The sequence below is a fragment of the Harmonia axyridis genome, chromosome 1 (assembly GCF_914767665.1).
Source record: "Harmonia axyridis chromosome 1, icHarAxyr1.1, whole genome shotgun sequence".
NCBI lineage: Eukaryota > Metazoa > Arthropoda > Insecta > Coleoptera > Coccinellidae > Harmonia > Harmonia axyridis.
Genome location: NC_059501.1, coordinates 87,112,608 through 87,131,385, shown reverse-complemented (window position 1 = coordinate 87,131,385; position 18,778 = coordinate 87,112,608). Strand labels below are relative to the sequence as shown.

The window sequence follows — 18,778 nt, the reverse complement described above, 5'->3', positions numbered from 1 at the left end:
ACGGAAAGTTCCATGTAAACCTTTTAACTGCAATGAATAATTTATCTTCGAGAAAATTGATATATTTTCAGTTTATTTCAGGTGAGAAACACAGTGAATTTATCGCAAAGCTTGATTTCTTTATTCTTCAGAATATTCCAATTGAATGAACAAAAAATCAATCAAGATTTTCGCTGCTTTCATAAAAAACATTTAAAATATCTGCTAGAGTATTGGTACTGTCAAAGACGAGTTAATTTTATCATTTATAATTCATGGAGGGCAGTATCGATGTTGATGATCTTTGTTTTATTAGATTTCGATTGTTCCGAATAGCAAGTTATTATCTTTGAAAGACAATCAAATATGTATGAGAAGACCATGAAGTGAAGTGTTTTTCAATAAAAGATTTTGTTTTGAATAGACCGCTATAGGGCTACTCTTATTTTTGAAACTGTCATGTTTCAACATTTGTCAAGTAAAAACTACGCCATTATAGCTTTCACAAAGCAATGAAATTGTTAAAATTCGCTACACATAGTTCGGAAAACTAAAGCCCGAATTCTAAATCTTTAAGGTCTTGAATCGATTGCGGAGCATTGAAATAGCGTAACAAAAGAAAAACTTTGGTTCTAACGAATGATCATTAGTCAAAGACAGGCCAAGTTATTCCTTTGTTACTAGAGGAGCTGGAACAAATAGATACTCTTACTAACTGAGAATTGAGCATTTTGCTGATGGGACATTGCCCTGTGAATTATCATCTGTGGAACATGGGAAAGAGCCCAGACTATACATACTGCTTCTGTCAAGAAGCCAGTGGGACAGCTGAACACTTACTTTGGAATATTTGTGAAACTGTTCATAAGAAAGAAATACCACAACCTCTTTGACTTGTGGTTTTTGAAATTGGAACGAGTAATGTTGCAGCAGCTAAAAAAATGATTAAGGTTTTTGAAACTTTACTGTTTGACCGGAAAAAAATCGCTGGGTAGAACAATTGAACTTTATATCAACTGTTTGCGAGGCTAACATGGCTTTTCATCATAAACTATTCTGGAGCTTTCATTACTGTGTTCTTTTTCAAGCGTAGTGAATACAGTTCTTGCCCAACTGTTGTTGCCTTGATTCCATTTTCATTGGCTGCTTTATTTCCGTCAATGATGTCAAATTAGATTAAGGGAATATTATAATAAATCAATTGATAAAATTAACACATTTATTTCATTTTGGAAAATAAACAATTTAAATAACTTAAATTACTTCTTCGAACTAAAATAAATAAAATTCATAATATTATCCTCAAACGTAGTTGAGATGATATCTCTTGTGACAGTGATGTCCAATTTGGATGTTTGGATGACTACCGTATGCAGTAGTTTGTATCTGAAAAAAAAATTGAAGTAAAAATAATTTTCGTTAAGAAAATAAATATGAAGATCTATTCGACACATGAGCTCTTGTCTATTTACAGTTGAAAGCAAACTTTATGTGAATACATCACAACATGTTGGCTTTGAATTTGGGCAAAACAGAATATTTATTTCACCTAGAACAAGCATGCAAGCTTATACTCTTCCAGAAACCGTTTTTGTAGCTTCTATCCAATCAAATCAATATACACTGCGCAAAAAAATTAACACACATTCTGAAAATCTCAATTTTAATGAAAGTTAACTCTACATTGACTTTATAACTTATTTTTTATGTTCTCTCGGGAAGGTTTTGAACGAAACAAGACACATTTAATGGAAGAAAAATTCAGGATTTCACCGAATCTTATATGAAAGAAGAGAAATAAACAATTTTCAAAATACTGGAATGCTGATAAGTAATTTAATACTTGGTATTTCCACCCCTTGCGTTAATTACAGCTCAGCAACGACGGTTCATACTCAAAATGAGTGATCTCAAAATGTTCTGATCTAATCCCTCCCAGATTTCTCTGAGTTGGATTCCTAAGTCATTAAGAGTAGCTGGATGATTTTCTGAACTTCTCAGCCTTCTATTGAGGTTGTCCCAAACCTGCTCAATCGGATTGAGATCTGGACTTCTTGTTGGCCATTCCATTCGAGAGACTTCAACCTCTTCAAGGTACTCCTGAACGATGCGCGCACGATGGGGTCTGGCATTATCGTCCATAAAAATGAAATTTTCACCAATGTATGGGGCAAATGGCACTACATGCTCTTCAAGAATGTTCCTTATATACCTATTAGCATTCATAGCTCCATTATCAACGACCACAAGGTCTGTGCGAGCAGTCAAAGATATTCCACCCCATACTATAATCGATCCTTCCCCGAGACCAGTAGTATTCAGGAAATTGCACTGAGCATATCTTTCATGAGGACGTCTGTATACAAGGGAACGTCGATCACAATGGTAGAGCCAGAATCTAGACTCATCTGTGAAGAGAACTCTTTCCCAATCAGCCTCTTCCCAATGGATATGCTCTATCGCAAAATCCAAACGCGCCCTTCGATGGGCTGGGGTAAGAGCTGGGCCTCTTGCCGCGACACGAGGCCTTAAATCATATTCTCTGAGGCTATTTCTTATTGTCTGAGTGCTAATTTGCACCCCATGAGTTTGCTCAAGCTGATTTTGAAGGAGGTTGCGGTCGCAAACCGTTGTCTCAACGAAGAACTCTCAAGTAACGTTCTTGAATGGCAGTTGTTACCCGTGGTCTACCCTGTCCTGGTCTTCGGACATTCATACCTGTCTCCCTGAATCGCTGCAACATTCTGGACACACTTGTATGGGAAACTCCAAACCTTTCTGCAATTCTTGTATATGTCCAACCTTCTTCTCGCAAAACTACCGCTTGGGCACATTCCTCTTGGGTCAAATTGCGTGTTTCGCGTTGCATAGCGATCGAGTGTAGAAAATCAAAGAAAAAAAAATCTATTGATCACTAGAATTGATCGAGAACAACTGATTTCAGAATGTTGCCAATACATTCAAAATCTGATGATAATCTCATCTTCTTTTATTCCTGCTGGGAAAAAACATCTGTATTGAAGAAAAACGTTGAAAGTGGATAACAAATGCATGCATAATTCTGATAAAAATAATTATCATTGAGAACACCTTCAGTTGTAGAATAAATTTGAGATTTCCATAATGTGCGTTGATTCTTTTGCGCAGTGTAGTAAACAAAATCTTAAAAATCAATCTCACCTGGACTATTGCTAACTATCCAAGAAAGGTAAGAAGTGACCCTCACATTAACAGAGGGTCTTAAAGTGGCACAGCCTAAACCAAAGGATATCACACCGACCAGTTCCAGTCTTCTAATACTGCTTTGCATCCAAACCAACGGACCTCCAGAATCACTTTGACAAGAGTCTTTATTGGGTGCATAAGTACATAGCTGTTGGTACGTCACATTCTTCTCTGTGTTGGAACATTCGGCATTGCTGATGACGTTCAACGTGACCTCTTGGAGGACGTCTGACCTTGGACCTGAGAATTCTTCGGAGCCCCATCCTGAAAAGACCCAAACAAAACTTAGTTACTTCGATAGCCAAGATAAGGAAAGTTAGTCATAATGGGTGTTTTTTTTCGAGGTATATAACTTTAAGTTGGCATTACTGTTCAAGATGGTGACCGATTTAACAGCTGTCAAGTGATTTATTCTCAGTTTCGTTTGGCAATTCATCATGAATAGACTCACGCCTGAACAACGCTTGCAAATAGTGCAATTTTATTTCGAAAATAATGGTTCTGTGCGGAATCCGTATCGCGCACTACGTCCATTAGCGATGAAGCGCACTTCTGGTTATATGGCTACGTCAACAAACAAAACTGCCGCATTTGGAGTGAAGCTAATCCTCAAGTGTATGTCGAAACACCGTTACATCCAGAAAAACTGACTGTTTGGTGCGCTTTATGGGCTGGTGGAATCATTGGTCCGTACTTCTTCGAAAACGATGATGACCAGAACGTTACAGGCAATGGTGATCGGTATAGAGCCATGATTACTATTTTTTTCATTCATGAATTGAACAACCATGATATCCAGGAGCTGTGGTTCCAACAAGACGGCGCAACATGTCACACAGCTCGTGCCACAATCGATTTATTGAAAGTTCTGGACCTTTGAATTGGCCTCCAAGATCTTGTGATATAACACCGCTAGACTACTATCTGTGGGGCTATATAAAGTCATTGGTCTATGCGGATAAGCCACAAACCCTTGACCATTTGGAAGACAACATTCGCCGTGTTATTGCCGATATACGGCTACAAATGTTGGAAAAAGTCATCGAAAATTGGACGTCCAGATTAGACTACATCCGAGCCAGCCGTGGCGGTCATATGCCAGAAGTCATATTTAAAATGTAATGCCACAAGAAGATCTAAAAAAAAACACCCTTTACAATTGAATTGTATATGCGGATATTTAATGAGAATTGTAACAATTCTCCTTATTGAAGATTTTGATTGTTAACTTTGTTGCAATCCTCAAACTTGTTTCTGCGTAATATCATTGATTGATTGAAGGTTGACAGATGCTCTCACCCAATGTTGAATAAACCTCTCAACATTACTCTCAATTTTTTGTTTCTACTCGAAAATATTAAATTTGCAACAACCTGTATTAGATACGTTGCCAGCAAATTAAATCCACCATTCGTGAATAAGATACAACCATCTTCTCTGTCAATTGCATCGTATTGTCTCTGAAATATTCACTCACCTAGAGCTGTCACAGGCAGGCCTCTGAAATCGTTACTGCTGTACCTGAATGGCAAACACACTGGGCCGACGTAGAGACTGAATTCAATACTTAATTTTGTTTTCACCAGGGCTATGTCGTTGTTCTGAGTTTGTGGTTCGAAGTCTGGATGAATTATGAATCTATTCAGGAGATAGATTCTCGAATAAGGTGTGTCGGTACCTGAAAAAAAATGTGTTAAGTTCTTCTTGAGAGTTTGTTTCAATAGAATGAGATTAGTTCTCAACGTCAGAGTCAGGTTGAATTCTAACTGGTGATGGGCATAAAGCTATAAGTAATGACTTGAATTTAATCTGTGAGACATACAGGGTGTCCCGTAAAGACCACGTCAAACCGAGGGAGAATGTAGATCAAAGGATAACCCACCTGCTATGACAAAATTCCCATTATAAAAGTCTTATCGTTTTCGAGATTTTTTTTTTTTGGAAAATAATGACTTTTTGCCCCTTCCAATAGTTTTGTCCTTACGGTTGGTACAATTTTACAGCTTTTTGTTTAAGTTTTTCAGTAAAATATTGCTGAAGAATGATTTCAACGTTTACATTAAAAACATCCTTCGAACATTTTAAAGGGGGGCTATGAGAAATATTTTTATTGGAAATTCTGGTAGTGGATTATTCATGAAGTTTAGCCCATCGTAGTGGAAAAAAAATGTACCGAGCTACGGCTGCACATTACACCAATGAATTGTCTATTTTATAGTGATTTCAAAGAGGTTTCACACAAGTCATTTGTTATTCAAAGAGAAAAGATATGGCTGTTTTTATCCAAATGGGTACGTTCCTGACAAAATCAAGTTTGTCAATTCTGTTAAGAAATCTTCGATGTTGCATTACTTAGTGAACAATGGAAATTGTTTAAGTGCGATAATATTACTCGCATAATTATTCACCTCAACTAAATTGTGGAAAAAGAGAATGTGGAAAGCAGCTGTTCTACAGAACAGCAGCTCTCCCCATTTCAACATGTGTTTTTCTTGTGGATCCATGTAATTCTGAGCAGAAGCATTTGCTCGCAAGTGAAAAGTAATCTTAGTGATTGAAGGATTTGCTTTTACTCTCACTTTTTCCTCTTATTTTTCAATATGGCTGATCAAATAAACTTAAATACAATAATTAATATACTGCAACGTAACTGAACTTTTCCAAGGCGACTAAGACTAACTCTTACTCACTCTTAACTGACCTGTGGAAATGTTGTGTTCACCAACTAAAAGTCCTATATTGTTGATCATTCTGTTGGTCAGACAATGTGCTGCAGTTAAAGCGTATCGTTCTGATATTATGCTGGCCCCACAATACAAACTGCCAAGTTCTGCATCAACAAGTGCAGACATGAAGGGATATTCGTTAACTCCTGTTTCATGACCTCCTACAATTCTCATCTGTGAACAAAAAGCCAGTAAAGAGACTATGTCAACATTCCTTATCCAGGAAAAAATTTGTTTTTATATTTGGGTCTTGGTTTCGATATCTTTAGAAATGGAATAGGCGAAAATTGAACGATCAAAACTGTTTCATTTGAAAAAAAAAACAAGCAGTCACAGAGGACTATGTTTATGGACAAAAATCATAATTTAGAGCTGAAAATTTGCATATTGGGGTTTGACACAATGATATTTCTCCCTGAAATATTTTCAGATCTCTACAACTTTCGGTTATACCAGAAACAGACTACTACTTCCTTATTTCAAATGACACACCCAGTATATCATTGCATCGTTAGATAGTCTTTTTGACGACAATTTCGGCAATTTGCCATACCTTGGATGAAAATTGAACGGTTCATGAGTTAGTGGGATTCTTAGGAAAAAAATGGTGGCTTGAGGACTCACAATTTTTTGGCAGAAAAAGTTTTTTTCGAAAAAATTTTTCATTTTCAGATTCTGCAAATACGTAGTATTTTTAAACGTTCTTGGAATTGAGTAAAGAAATCTTTTGCGAAACAGTTCAACGTAGAATTGTTTAAAAACTAATTAGGACAAAAATGTGTTCAGTTCCGAAGATTCTGATATTATTGATTTCAAAACAAATGTCGTTTAAGATATCCTTATTCCGAATGTTTGACCCTTTTGACATTCACCCTTGTAGGAAGTTTATATTGTGCTATTCAATAAAAAACTGGTTCTCACCCCTTGTTTCCATCCACAATCGCACGTCACTGGCCTCTTTGTGGTAGTTGTTGGAACATTGCCCTGAATAGAGGCTACGCTACAAATGAAATTCCCAGTTTGGCTGGTAGGACTCCAATAACTGGAGAAAAGTCCTGAAATAACAGTCAGTTATCTAAAAGGATAGAAAAAATTCAATTCAATTTCAATTTTTCCATGAATATCATCAACAGAATGGTTATCCATCCAGATACTGATACCATTGGAATCTATTCAGTTGAAGAAATGTTTATGAACGTTCGATTCTGTGGTATATACAGGGTGTTCCTAAATTTGAGGTACAAAGGAAATTGAGAAATTCTTGATAAGATGAGAGAATTGTAATGATAATAAGAAAATTTTTTTTAAGAAATAAAAATTCTATAAACTTGTGCTTGAAAACGCTTTTTTTTTAGATACAGGGTATTTCTTGTAGTCCTACTTTTATGTGCTGATTAGTGATTACACTAGTTTGTTGAATCTTCATCAATTTTCGCTACAGATTGGGTGAACAAGTTTCAAAAATCATAATAAATGTATTCATCGTAGCTAACTGAATGATAAGAATTGTTTTAAAATTTTTTTCCCAAAATCGGTAGCAGATATGTCAAAACTACAAAAAACCAAAAAGTTTAGAATTGAACCAAAGTTACTTTTCATATTTTTCTAAACTACTAGTGGTCCACCAATAAAGGTTTTGAAGTAAGAAGCGGGCACTGTTCCAGCAAAAATAACACTCTCTAGATATGCATTCAGAATTAGCATATAATGAGAATTTCAAATTGGAATATATATGCCAAATTTAAGTTGAATATCTTGTGAAGAGAAGCTGCTATGAGAAAGGAAAACTTCAATAAGAATCAAACTTTAACACTCTGTATCTTGAAAACAAAGTGATTGCGAGCCACTTTTTTTTTTCTTAAAATGTTCCGAAGAATCTGTCATTTTCGTTTGAACCTTCAATTTAGGAGCACTCTGTATATCTGTATGTTCTATAGTGGGTTCCTAAAAACGAGTTGATCTGCCAATCAAAGTCTTATGAAACCCCTGAATAGAGTGTTTGTTCGAACTGCTACTTGGGAATTCAATGACAGGAAATAAATTTCTTAGTAGAAAAATCTTACCTATTTCTAACGAGTTGCGTTCAGATATCAAACTCAATGTTCCCTTTCCACAATAATTATGAGCATCTGCAAAGGTGGGGTTTCCAGATAGAGAAACAGCAAGTTTATCGTAATAGCATTCTTTCGACTGAAAAAAATTCAAAAAGTTGACGGTGATTGATTCTTATATTTTATGGCACTTGTTTCTATTCGATGGTTAGGTTAGGTCAGGTTAGGTTACGTATGACTACGATAATTCATTTTCGAAATAAATGACCAAAATAGGTATATTTATGGTCAATCAATAAGACATCGAAAAAAAAAGTTAATTCTCAAGCGTAGGTACAATTATCATACTTCTTTCGATAGGATGACAGAAAAGTTAAATTTCTCTGTCAACGGAAGTTTCACTTTTCCTTCTGCCGGAGGAAAAAAATTTAATATCAAAAAATATATTAGTTACCCGCAACAAAATAAAATTATAAATATGTTCCTGGTAATTTATTTTTCCATATTATGAAAAGTCACTAATTTTATTGATTCTCAATCTCATACTCTGGTTGAAAACCATTTCTGAATTATATCGCACAAATGTACTTTCTTATTCTATGGGTTGCATAATTTTTCATTAGATTAAGTTAATAACGCCATATTTATTTTACTTGAGAAGCTAAAAATCATTATTCAACTCACTTCTGGGATATTTATCACTTCGCAAGTCAGCACAATCTGAGTACCAGGTTCACTTGTAGCGCTCCATCTGCAGTTGGTACCTCTTCTATAGTTCTTAGGGTATTCTTCATTGTAAATGTAGTACTGCTTTCCTAGTTCTATATGTTGAGCGAAACTACATTGTCCGCTCACTGACATCAACATGTTCAGGAAGGGCAGGGCCATAGCCAATAAGAGCATGGGTACCCCTGAAAAAAATAATTTTTCAGAAAATGTTTGTAAAATTTAAAAAATCGATTTTTAAATATTTGTTATTTGCGGATCCTAGAAATTATAGAATTGTTTTCTTGAAGGTACAAAGTTATCAGACTGATTAAGGAATACCATTCGTATAATAAGATAATATATATTCAAAAAAAAAGAAAAAAACAAGAATATCAAAAAAATCTCATTGTATCTAGAAGTAAAAGCGGTAATTTCCCCGAAGACAATGTAAATTGCCTAGGCCAATAAGCGTTGGAGTTCAGTAATGTGCGTAATATAGGTATTCGTTGCCGAATAAATCCAAGAAAAATTATGAATATTCTATGGATTTATTGCCTAAAAAAAAGATGACCTTCCGATTTGAAAATGTAATGAAATTTGGTCTTTTATTATTATTTATTACGCAATCGCCCAATCACTTCTAGGTATTTATTGAATTACTTACTAAAATACCTAATACCAAAACGAACGACCTAAGATAATTTGAAATGAAAGAAACTTATAAGCCAATATAAAGAAAATATTCAGTAAATGTTGTACAAGCAAGTAGCAGTTATTGCAAATTTTTAAAATTTGCCGGAGAATATATTGAGGAATCTTTCAGAAATGTAGTGATCATAGTAAAAATAATATTTGGATGCAGAAGTGTCGAAGAGAAATGTGTAAGTAATATTCTCACCAAAACAAAAAAAAATGTCTTTATATAGCGTTGTCTGATTTTTCTCTGAGAAAGTAGGCATTCTTGAATGATTTTAGAAAAAAGATGTTTTAATAATCTCAAATGGATCTCTAGAAATATTTATGTCGCTCAGTTAGCCCATACTGACCGAATTCAGCAGTTCTTCAATTCATCTGACTGAAAGTCTGTTTTGAAATTTTACTTTTTTGTTTACGTTCAAGTTTCTTTGTTTTCTATCCTGAATGACATAGTATTTTCCATTAGTTTCCATTTCAAAAGAACACTGCATTGTTCATGCCAAAAGCAAGGTAGCCATCACCCCAATCTTCGTGAGAAAGTTGGGAGAAACACATGGTGAAATCTCAACAAAAAAAATGCTGTCTAACGTTTTGTCAATTGTGTCCATTATATTATTATTATATCTAGCAATGATTAACTCTGATTGAAAATCATGGCAAATATATGATTTTTATCTTGCTTATGTCAATTTACTATTGTTCGTGTCGAAAGTGAGATGATTATGTATTTTATTTTCGCGTGTTTTCCCAGAAAAGATTAGAGAACAATGTCCCAGGCTATGTAGGAATGACCGATGAAGCTTGACACTTTCTGTTGAAATAGTTGTCGTTTGTAATGGATTTTATCGATTCCAATAATGAATCAACCCATTCGAAGAAAAATTCTAATTTTTGCTCTCTTCTAGGATTTCCACAATGAACTCTTTTGGACTAGTATAGAGTTTTCCAATAAGAGTTTTCATTTTTATACTAAAAAAAAATCAGCAAAGATACGACGTTGCTGGTGATCGACCGGCTTGAGTTCTTCTGTTAACTGAACTTTAAAAAGCCTTATTCATACAAAATTCGGAATAGTGTCAATTGTTGAATGCCTAATTACCAAGATCGACTAGGAATCGACAAACATGGGTTTTCGTGAAAAGTATTGGCTACAGCAGCTATATTCTGAGTTGTTCTTGAACGACACAGTTTCGATTCTTCACATCACTAACTTGTCCCAACATCTCAACTTTTTCTACCAGTTTCACTATTTCTGTACTCTTCTTTTGCGAATTTTCACTATTTTTGTAGTGAATATTATTATTTCCAATGCATTGTTAAAGAAAATATCGTTCCACTTTTATTAATTTCGTAGTTTATACGTCAAATGATGAGAGCTTCAAAATGAAATGTCTCATTGGAAAACTCTGTAGAAGAATCCAGCATCAGATTTTCATGCTGAAATTAATGTATCCATCTTTCAACAGGGTCTCCCATAATAAGTGGTCAAAATTTCACCACCAGTCTACCCAAATATTAGGGGAAGTTCTATTAATTCATTTTCAAAAAATTATTCTTTATGAAGCAAGATGGATTTCATAAATTTTCTTCGAAACTAAGCCAGCAAAAATCATGAATTTTGGTAGATTTCTTGTAATTTGAAACCTCTAACTACTACTGTAAAAATTTCAATCATGTGTGTCTCAAACTGGTGGTTTCAAGGTAAAAATTTCCGAATAACTTTTTCGTACCTCAATATTTTCAAATTTTCGGAAGTATGTTTTCTATTGTGAACACTTTGGATACAGTATATTCATAGGCCACTATACAATTTCGCTGAGTTAATTACGGAAAAATAAAATCCATCTCAAGAGTCGTATCTTGATAAGGGTGTTACAGCGCCAAGAAATTATTTCAGAAAAAAAACTTCTGCATGAAATATAACGTGGTTAATTATTGACCACCTATTCTGGAAGACCCTGTAGTTTCCGATGCCACAATAATCAAGTGAATTCGAAGCTAGAATCGAGAATACCAAAGCATATGTATTACAATCGTTCTGAATAGAAATAATATTTTTGAAAATAACTTGGACACAGTTATCTCAATCTAAATTAAATTAAATATTTGCAGCTTCCTCTAAACGATGAGCTCGAAACGTCCAAAACACAATCCTTACCCATCGCAAAACAAATTTATTAATATCACTCAGAAAATTCACAAGGTGAGCTGAACTAAACACTCATGACTTCTGAAAGATAAAAAAAAACGTTCGAAATAAAAATATTATGAATTGTGCTGTTCGTGCTTTATCTTTCTTACGTATACTTTTTATCTAGTTTAAACAATCCCTTTCAGAATGAACCATTACGGAAATTGAAAACATTTCGTGGAATATTTTTGAAAAACGACGTGAAAATTGGTTCCAAGTTCTTTTCACGGTTTTCCTATTCTAATGTCACTATTTTCGTAGATAAAGTAGAGTGAAACTAATTAGTTTTATTGTGGACTAGATATGGTTAAATGTCCTTTTTACGAGTGCTGTTATGTTTTTTGAAAAGTGATATTTTGTATAGACTTTAAACTGTAATGCATAATTATGTGAGAGCTAAACGTATTTCTAAACTATATCATATCTTCGAAACAATTAGTTTACTTTTGGAAAAACACTGCAAATTTGTTACAAAGATTTAATGTTTTTTTATCCCTTAATAACTTGTTTGGAAGTTTTTCGGTTAACTGCATAGTATATCGAAGAAATGCCAGGGTGCTAGAAGATACAGGGATCCAAGGACAAAGCATACATTTTTTATAAAATTTGAATATCAAAATGATATACTGATAAAAAGTAATCAACGAACGCTCAATAAAAAGATCTATCAAAACACTAAATTCTTGGTTATTATTTTCCCAATAAATTATCAGTTTGATTTGAAACGTTGTAATATTGATCCAACTCCAAATATCCAACACCTGTTTCTGTGAAAGTTGATGCAATATTCTTTCCTCTCAAATTTTGAGTTCGAATTTGATTATATCAATTAATAAAATAAACAAATCTACTGATCATTTCCAATGCTCTTACGAAAATTTTGAAGAGTTTATATCTCTAAACTATCAACATTAGAGAACTCTGATATAATTTTTAAAATTATCAAGTTTTGAGATGAGTAATTTTTGCAAAGAGTAAGATTTTCCAAAATTCCGTTGTATAAATTCATTTCGACTTTTGTAACATGTTTATTACGTTACGTAAGGTAAGATGCTTCTTGATAAATATCTCACATAGTTTTCGGCATCTTAGATAGGTACTTTCTGTAGAAAGATATAAAGGGTGGTTTTTTTAGAACTATAGAAGTTTAAATTGCAATAAAACAACGATGGATTATTCGATTGACATGAATTTTATTTATCCGCAAGATAATCTTGTGGCATTACATTTGAAATATGATTTCTGGCATATGACCGCCACGGCTGGCTCGGATGTAGGCCAATCTGGACGTCCAATTTTCGATGACTTTTTCCAACATTTGTGGCTGTATATCGACAATAACACGGTAAATGTTGTCTTCCAAATGGTCAAGGGTTTGTGGCTTATCCGCATAGACCAATGACTTTACATAGCCCCACAGAAAGTAGTCTAGCGGTGTTAAATCACAAGATCTTGGAGGCTAATTCACAGGTCCAAAATGTGAAATTAGGCGGTAACCAAACGTGTCTTTCAATAAATCGATTGTGGCACGAGCTGTGTGACATGTTGCGCCGTCTTGTTTGTACCACAGCTCCTGGACATCCTGGTTGTTCAATTCAGGAATGAAAAAGTTGGTAATCATGGCTCTATACCGATCACCATTGACTGTAACGTTCAAAAACAGAGCATCATATCTTCATGAAATTCATTTACCTATGCAAGTTTTATAGCTTTTTCCTTTTTTTGATAGTAAAAACATAGAAAGTGATCATCATAAATATTTTTTTTCATCTCTGAAGAATCTAAAATTGGGTGGGTAAGAATTAACTCGACCATGATATTTAATGCTTCTGTTTTTCATTATGATTTTTTTTATGTGAATTTGAAGAATTCTACCACGAAATAATAAACCACAGTGTAAAAATCTGGTAAAATATTATACGACAGATTTCCAATACACTACTTGCTGCTGCTCATTTTTTTATTTTGGTAAAGAATCTATAGCTAGTAAGAAAAAAGAGATATTCCACCTAAGTGTAAATGCGTCAGTTAAAGCTTTTCTCAATTTATTTGTCTACTAAGTAATCACAATGTTTGCTTGTCTATAAACCTACCACATACTTTGGATTAAATTTATCATAAATTACCAGATGTAGAGATATATGCCTACAATACAATGCATAAACTACTGTATTTCTGAAACCGCGTTAACCGCGAATTCGGCTCCACCTAGCGGCGAAAGCTCCAACCTCCAACCAAAACAACAGTTTCCTTCACCAACCGGTTACTCGATCACTATGGCAACCACACGTAAACAATCCCAACCGCTTTGTTTTCATTTTGACAATAACGTGTCATAAGACAGCAACACGAAGTGCCAAACCCATTGATTTTTCGTCACATTGTTGGTTCGATAACCGTAAAATTCATCGAAACTGTGTCAAATTTAACGACCACCCGTTGTGTGTATGCGAAACATCGCACGAAAATGGCAAGAACTGTTGTCGGACTGTTTCTCGGGAGATAAAATAATGTACGCCACCACTGTTCCCACCAAACCCAGACGGAAGGACCCAGAGGTGCCAATCCACCGGAACCAACAAGAGAATGAACTCCAAGTGGCGAGAAAAACGGCAAGAAAACACAAACACAGATCCAGAGAGAGGAACGAGAGATCTCCACAGCAGTCTTCACAAGAAGAGGCGGAAAGCTACCAGAAGATATCCAAAAAACAACTCTGGAAAGATAACCTACAACTGAGCAAGGAAAAAGAAGAAATCATTGCGAAGTTTAACGAACTGGAGGATTTATCGGTGAAGAAGATAACAAAGCTTAGGGAGAGAGTAAGCGGGTTGCAGGACGATAAGTTGGCGGTGACGGAGGAGAATGATCTGTTGAAGTCGCGTCTGGAAGGCTTGACGGCCGAGTACGAGGTGACGAGGGAGCTGTTGGAGCAGTACAAAGTGTGTCAGAATTGTGAGGAGTTCAAGGTGGTTTTGGATCAGTTTAGCAGTGAGAATGGTTCTTTGAAGAAGGCGAAGTTGGAGCTCAGTGAGGATCTTAATATGCTGAAGACTGTGGTTTACAGGTGATCTGCCAATAATTGAATTTTCAGCACGATTGAATATGCAGAGGTCTGTTTTTCGATATTCTCCTTGAGTTATCTCAGTTTTTTTCGATAATTTTCTTGAATTTTTATGATTCTGATAACGCTATCTGTATGATATTTTGCATGGGGCTTGAAATGGTCATGCATTTTTATATACACGTAAAATTTGAACTGTGCCAGATCTGTGGTCACTGAATAATTGATTTATTTTTCTTTATTTGCTTAAATTTTCTATGATGATGATCAACACGGAATTTTGTACAATTCAAGACACAATTTTAGGGACAAAACTAAATATGCGCCCCTGAAGTCTTTTATTTCAAAATATAGGGTGTTCTTGTTGTCCCACTATTTTTATGACGATTATATGACATTATCATGAATCATCGCTACAGATTGGGAAGATAATCATCAAAACTAATAATTCATTCATTCATCGCAGCTTATGATTTTGATTATGATATGCAAGATGATTTTGATTATGATAAGGTAATAATAATATTGGATATTGGAATATTTTTCTCAAAATCAGTAGCAAACACTACAAAAACTATAACTTTAATAACGGGTGTTTTTTTTCGAGGTATATAACTTTAAGTTGGCATTACTGTTCAAGTTGACGACCGATTCAACAGCTGTCAAGTGATTTATTCTCAGTTTGGTTGTAACGCTTGCAAATAGTGCAATTTTATTTCGAAAATAATGGTTCTGTGCGCAATACGTATCGCTCACTACGTCCATTAGCGATGAAGCGCAGTTCTAGTTGAATGGCTACGTCAACAAACGAAACTGCCGCATTTGGAGTGGAGCTAATCCTCAAGTGTATGTCGAAACACCGTTACATCCAGAAAAACTGACTATTTGGTGTGCTTTATGGGCTGGTGGAATCATTGGTCCGTACTTCTTCAAAAACGATGATGGCCAGAACGTTACAGTCAATTGAACAACCATGATGTCCAGGAGCTGTGGTTCCAACAAGACGGCGCAACATGTCACTCAGCTCGTGCCACAATCGATTTATTGAAAGACACGTTTGGTGACCACTTAATCTCACGTTTTGGACCTGTAAATTGGCCTCCAAGATCTTGTGATTTAACACCGCTAGACTACTTTCTGTGGGGCTATGTAAAGTCATTGGTCTACGCGGATAAGCCCCAAACCCTTGACCATTTGTTGCCGATATACGGCCACAAATGTTGGAAAAAGTCATCGAAAATTGGACATCCAGATTGGAGTACATCCGAGCCAGCCGTGGCGGTCATATGCCAGAAATCATATTTGAAATGTAATGCCACAAGATTATCTTGCGGAAAAATAAAATTCATGTCAATCGAATCCATCGTTGTTTTATTGCAATTTAAAGTTCTATAACTCTAAAAAAAAACAGCCTTTATATTCTTACATCTTTCCACAGACTGAACGTGCAGCTGGAACGCTACCAAGAGAAACTAAGAAAAAACAAAATAAAAGACACAGTCGACAAAAACTTCCACAACCACCCAAACGCTGACCAAACTGCTAGCATCTCCAAAGAGTTTCCCCAAGACCCCTCCCACTCCTCCCACAAGCACGTGCCAATCTCCTGGGGCAGGGTCAACTCCCACACCCTGGGGCCGCTCCTGGAGGCCTTCCAAGACACCATCAACGAAAAGGACGAGATCATAGAGGAGTACGAGAGCGAGTTTTCTGTGTTCTCGGGTAAGCTGAAAGAGGTGCTGAGCGAGAATGCGAAACTTCATTTTAGACTCCACGAGGACGATCAGTGCAGCGGCAAGCTGAAACAGGAGCTGTCCACGTTGAAGAAGGAGCTGGAGAGTTGCAAGGAGCAGAACGACGTGTTGATCAAGAAGTGCGCGTTGAAACAAGACAAGGTGGATGAGATCTTGAGGGTTTACGAGAGCAAGGGTGAGTGAAGGCTTGGATTTATGCTTTTGTGAATCGTTCAAGGGTGTCTACTTTCTCGGAGCAAATTCAGGATTGAAAATGCTATGATCCAGAGTTCTGATCAGTTGTCACTTCTATTTTAGATCTTTGCTTGTCTTTGAAGTTTTTTGAAACAAGACCAGCGAATCCCAGTATATATTATCTGAATTAATTTCTCGAGTAACTAGTTTCAAATTAGGAATTTGTTTTCATCTTGTAGTGATTTGGCAGAACTGCTTGCTTAGTAGGCTAAAAGAATCACTTAGGAATCAAAAGAAACGAATAGACTTGACTATAGCTGAATTACTGTTTGCTTGTAGTTGAACAGATGAAGAGAGACTACAATGTGCTGCACGACCAATACTGCAAGTGTAGAAACGAATTGACCACACTGAACGAAAGGAACAAGGCTCTGGCTCAGAGCCAAGAGGACTTCAAGAACGAGAAGAAGAATTATATACCGATTTCGGTTCACACAGCCAGCGTGAACGAATGTAAAAAGTGAGTGTTCCTTTATTTTAAAAACTAAAAAAACAAATAACGACTATAATAGACTTCCACTCGAGAGAGTTTTTCTCAAAAGAAAAATAGACAATAAAAGCCATTAAAAAATAATACAAAAAAGACCTCGGTACGTTTCAGGTGGTACGAAGAGCTGAAGAACCAATATGAGAGAGAAAAGGAGAAGCTCAAAGTGGACCTCGACACGAGGACAAAGGAGATCAGCGAGCTGAAAGAAAAGATCCTTACTCTCCAAAGGGAGAAGCAAGACAAGGAGGACAAGATCAAGCAGCTGGAGAAACACATAAGGTAAATGGTCCCCTTCCATAAATCTTGTAGACTTCAAGAGTCCCGGGTTTCAGAAAAGGAGAGGCCAAGTTCCTGGAGCTGGAGCAGGCTCTGAATGAGAGCCAGACGTCGAAAACGGCCTGCAAGAAACAGCTGCACAAGGCGATGAGCTTCGCCAAGGACTTGGTACAGGAGCAGGAGACCCTGCTGAAGGCGTTGAACCACAGGCAGCAGGAGAACAAGGCAGTCACGAAGATGGGTGCAGATATGGCGTCAAAGATGGATAGTCTGAGGTCTCAACTCAAGGTGGGTTGATGGAACACTGCAATTTTTATTTTATTTCTCGAAATTTTAGCTGTACGAAAACTTACATTTCTTTTTCAGGAAGTCCAACGCGGTGCTTGGCAGGAGCTAAACACTGTCGAGGGGAGGATTCAGGAACAGGAGCAGACCATAGAGCAGATGAAGGAGGAGTACGAGAAAGAAATCGATCGATTGGAGAAAATCATCAAGAACCAGTCGGACCAAAGCGTATTGCTCCAGACACAAAATAAGCTTCCATTATCGCCTTATGTACTATATAGAGATAAGATAGAAGAGTAACTTTTTACAATTTGGGAGAAGATGAATAAAGGAAAAATAAGAAAGATTTGCATTTTTTATTTCTATGGTTTCAGGTGAAAACGTCAATTTGAGGGGGTAGTATTGGTATAAACAATTGTCACAGTAAAGGTCCTTCATTCATGTGTCCATCGCGCCCTTGGACACCACAGAACTGATACCTATATGTGGTCTTTAAGGGTGCAATTGGCGCATGATTGATGAGTGCTCAAAGGCTACGTGAGTCCTATAGTAATTTCCTTTTCGAAATTTTGCTTGAATTCTCTATGATTCTGATGATACTGTCAACATGGAATTTTACATTAAGCTGAAAATAATTATTTTATATTCACTTGCAAAATCTCGTCTAGTTTGGATCTGTAGTAACGAAATTATTTCGTAATTTTTTCGATATTCTGCTCGAGTTTTCTATGGTTCTAATCTCTCTCAAAATTTCATGCTTTTGGGTCCTTCCGTTCTAGAGTTATCGTCTATACGGACGATCAATTTCGATTTTGAGTCAAACATTATCGTTTGAGACCATCCAAGGTGCAAAATTCGAAAATAACAAATATGACGAAACCAGATGGTTATTAAAGGGTGAAAACGCAGAGAATATCGACAAATTTGTTGGTATATAAGAGATTATCTGCCAAAAAAATTCCTTTCTGCATTGAATAGATAGAAACAGTTGTACAGAACGAAACACACTTGATTCTATAATTCTTCAAATTCTTTTAGAAATACCCAAAATTTCTATATCTACTTCTCATATTATTTCGAACTGTAATCGAGAAGCTGA

At 35.9% G+C, this 18,778-nt stretch overlaps 2 protein-coding genes across 2 annotated transcripts; one reads left to right on the top strand and one right to left on the bottom strand.

Moving 5' to 3' along the window:
• Positions 1–1,184: 1,184 nt before the first annotated feature.
• On the bottom strand, positions 1,185–11,700 carry LOC123678865 (venom serine protease 34-like). Its single transcript, XM_045616121.1, has 8 exons — positions 11,544–11,700; positions 8,666–8,892; positions 7,994–8,120; positions 6,852–6,985; positions 5,906–6,104; positions 4,682–4,882; positions 3,160–3,468; positions 1,185–1,365 (listed from the first exon to the last, which is right to left on the bottom strand). Exons 1-8 carry the CDS (start codon positions 11,545–11,547, stop codon positions 1,343–1,345), a joined length of 1,224 nt encoding a protein of 407 aa, XP_045472077.1. The 5' UTR covers positions 11,548–11,700; the 3' UTR covers positions 1,185–1,342.
• A 1,924-nt stretch (positions 11,701–13,624) lies between these two features.
• LOC123678856 (protein Cep89 homolog) lies at positions 13,625–18,025 on the top strand. Its single transcript, XM_045616109.1, has 6 exons — positions 13,625–14,643; positions 16,079–16,569; positions 16,908–17,088; positions 17,230–17,397; positions 17,451–17,682; positions 17,761–18,025. The coding sequence occupies exons 1-6, from the start codon at positions 14,024–14,026 to the stop codon at positions 17,977–17,979; spliced, it is 1,911 nt and encodes a 636-aa protein (XP_045472065.1). The 5' UTR covers positions 13,625–14,023; the 3' UTR covers positions 17,980–18,025.
• Positions 18,026–18,778: the final 753 nt, after the last annotated feature.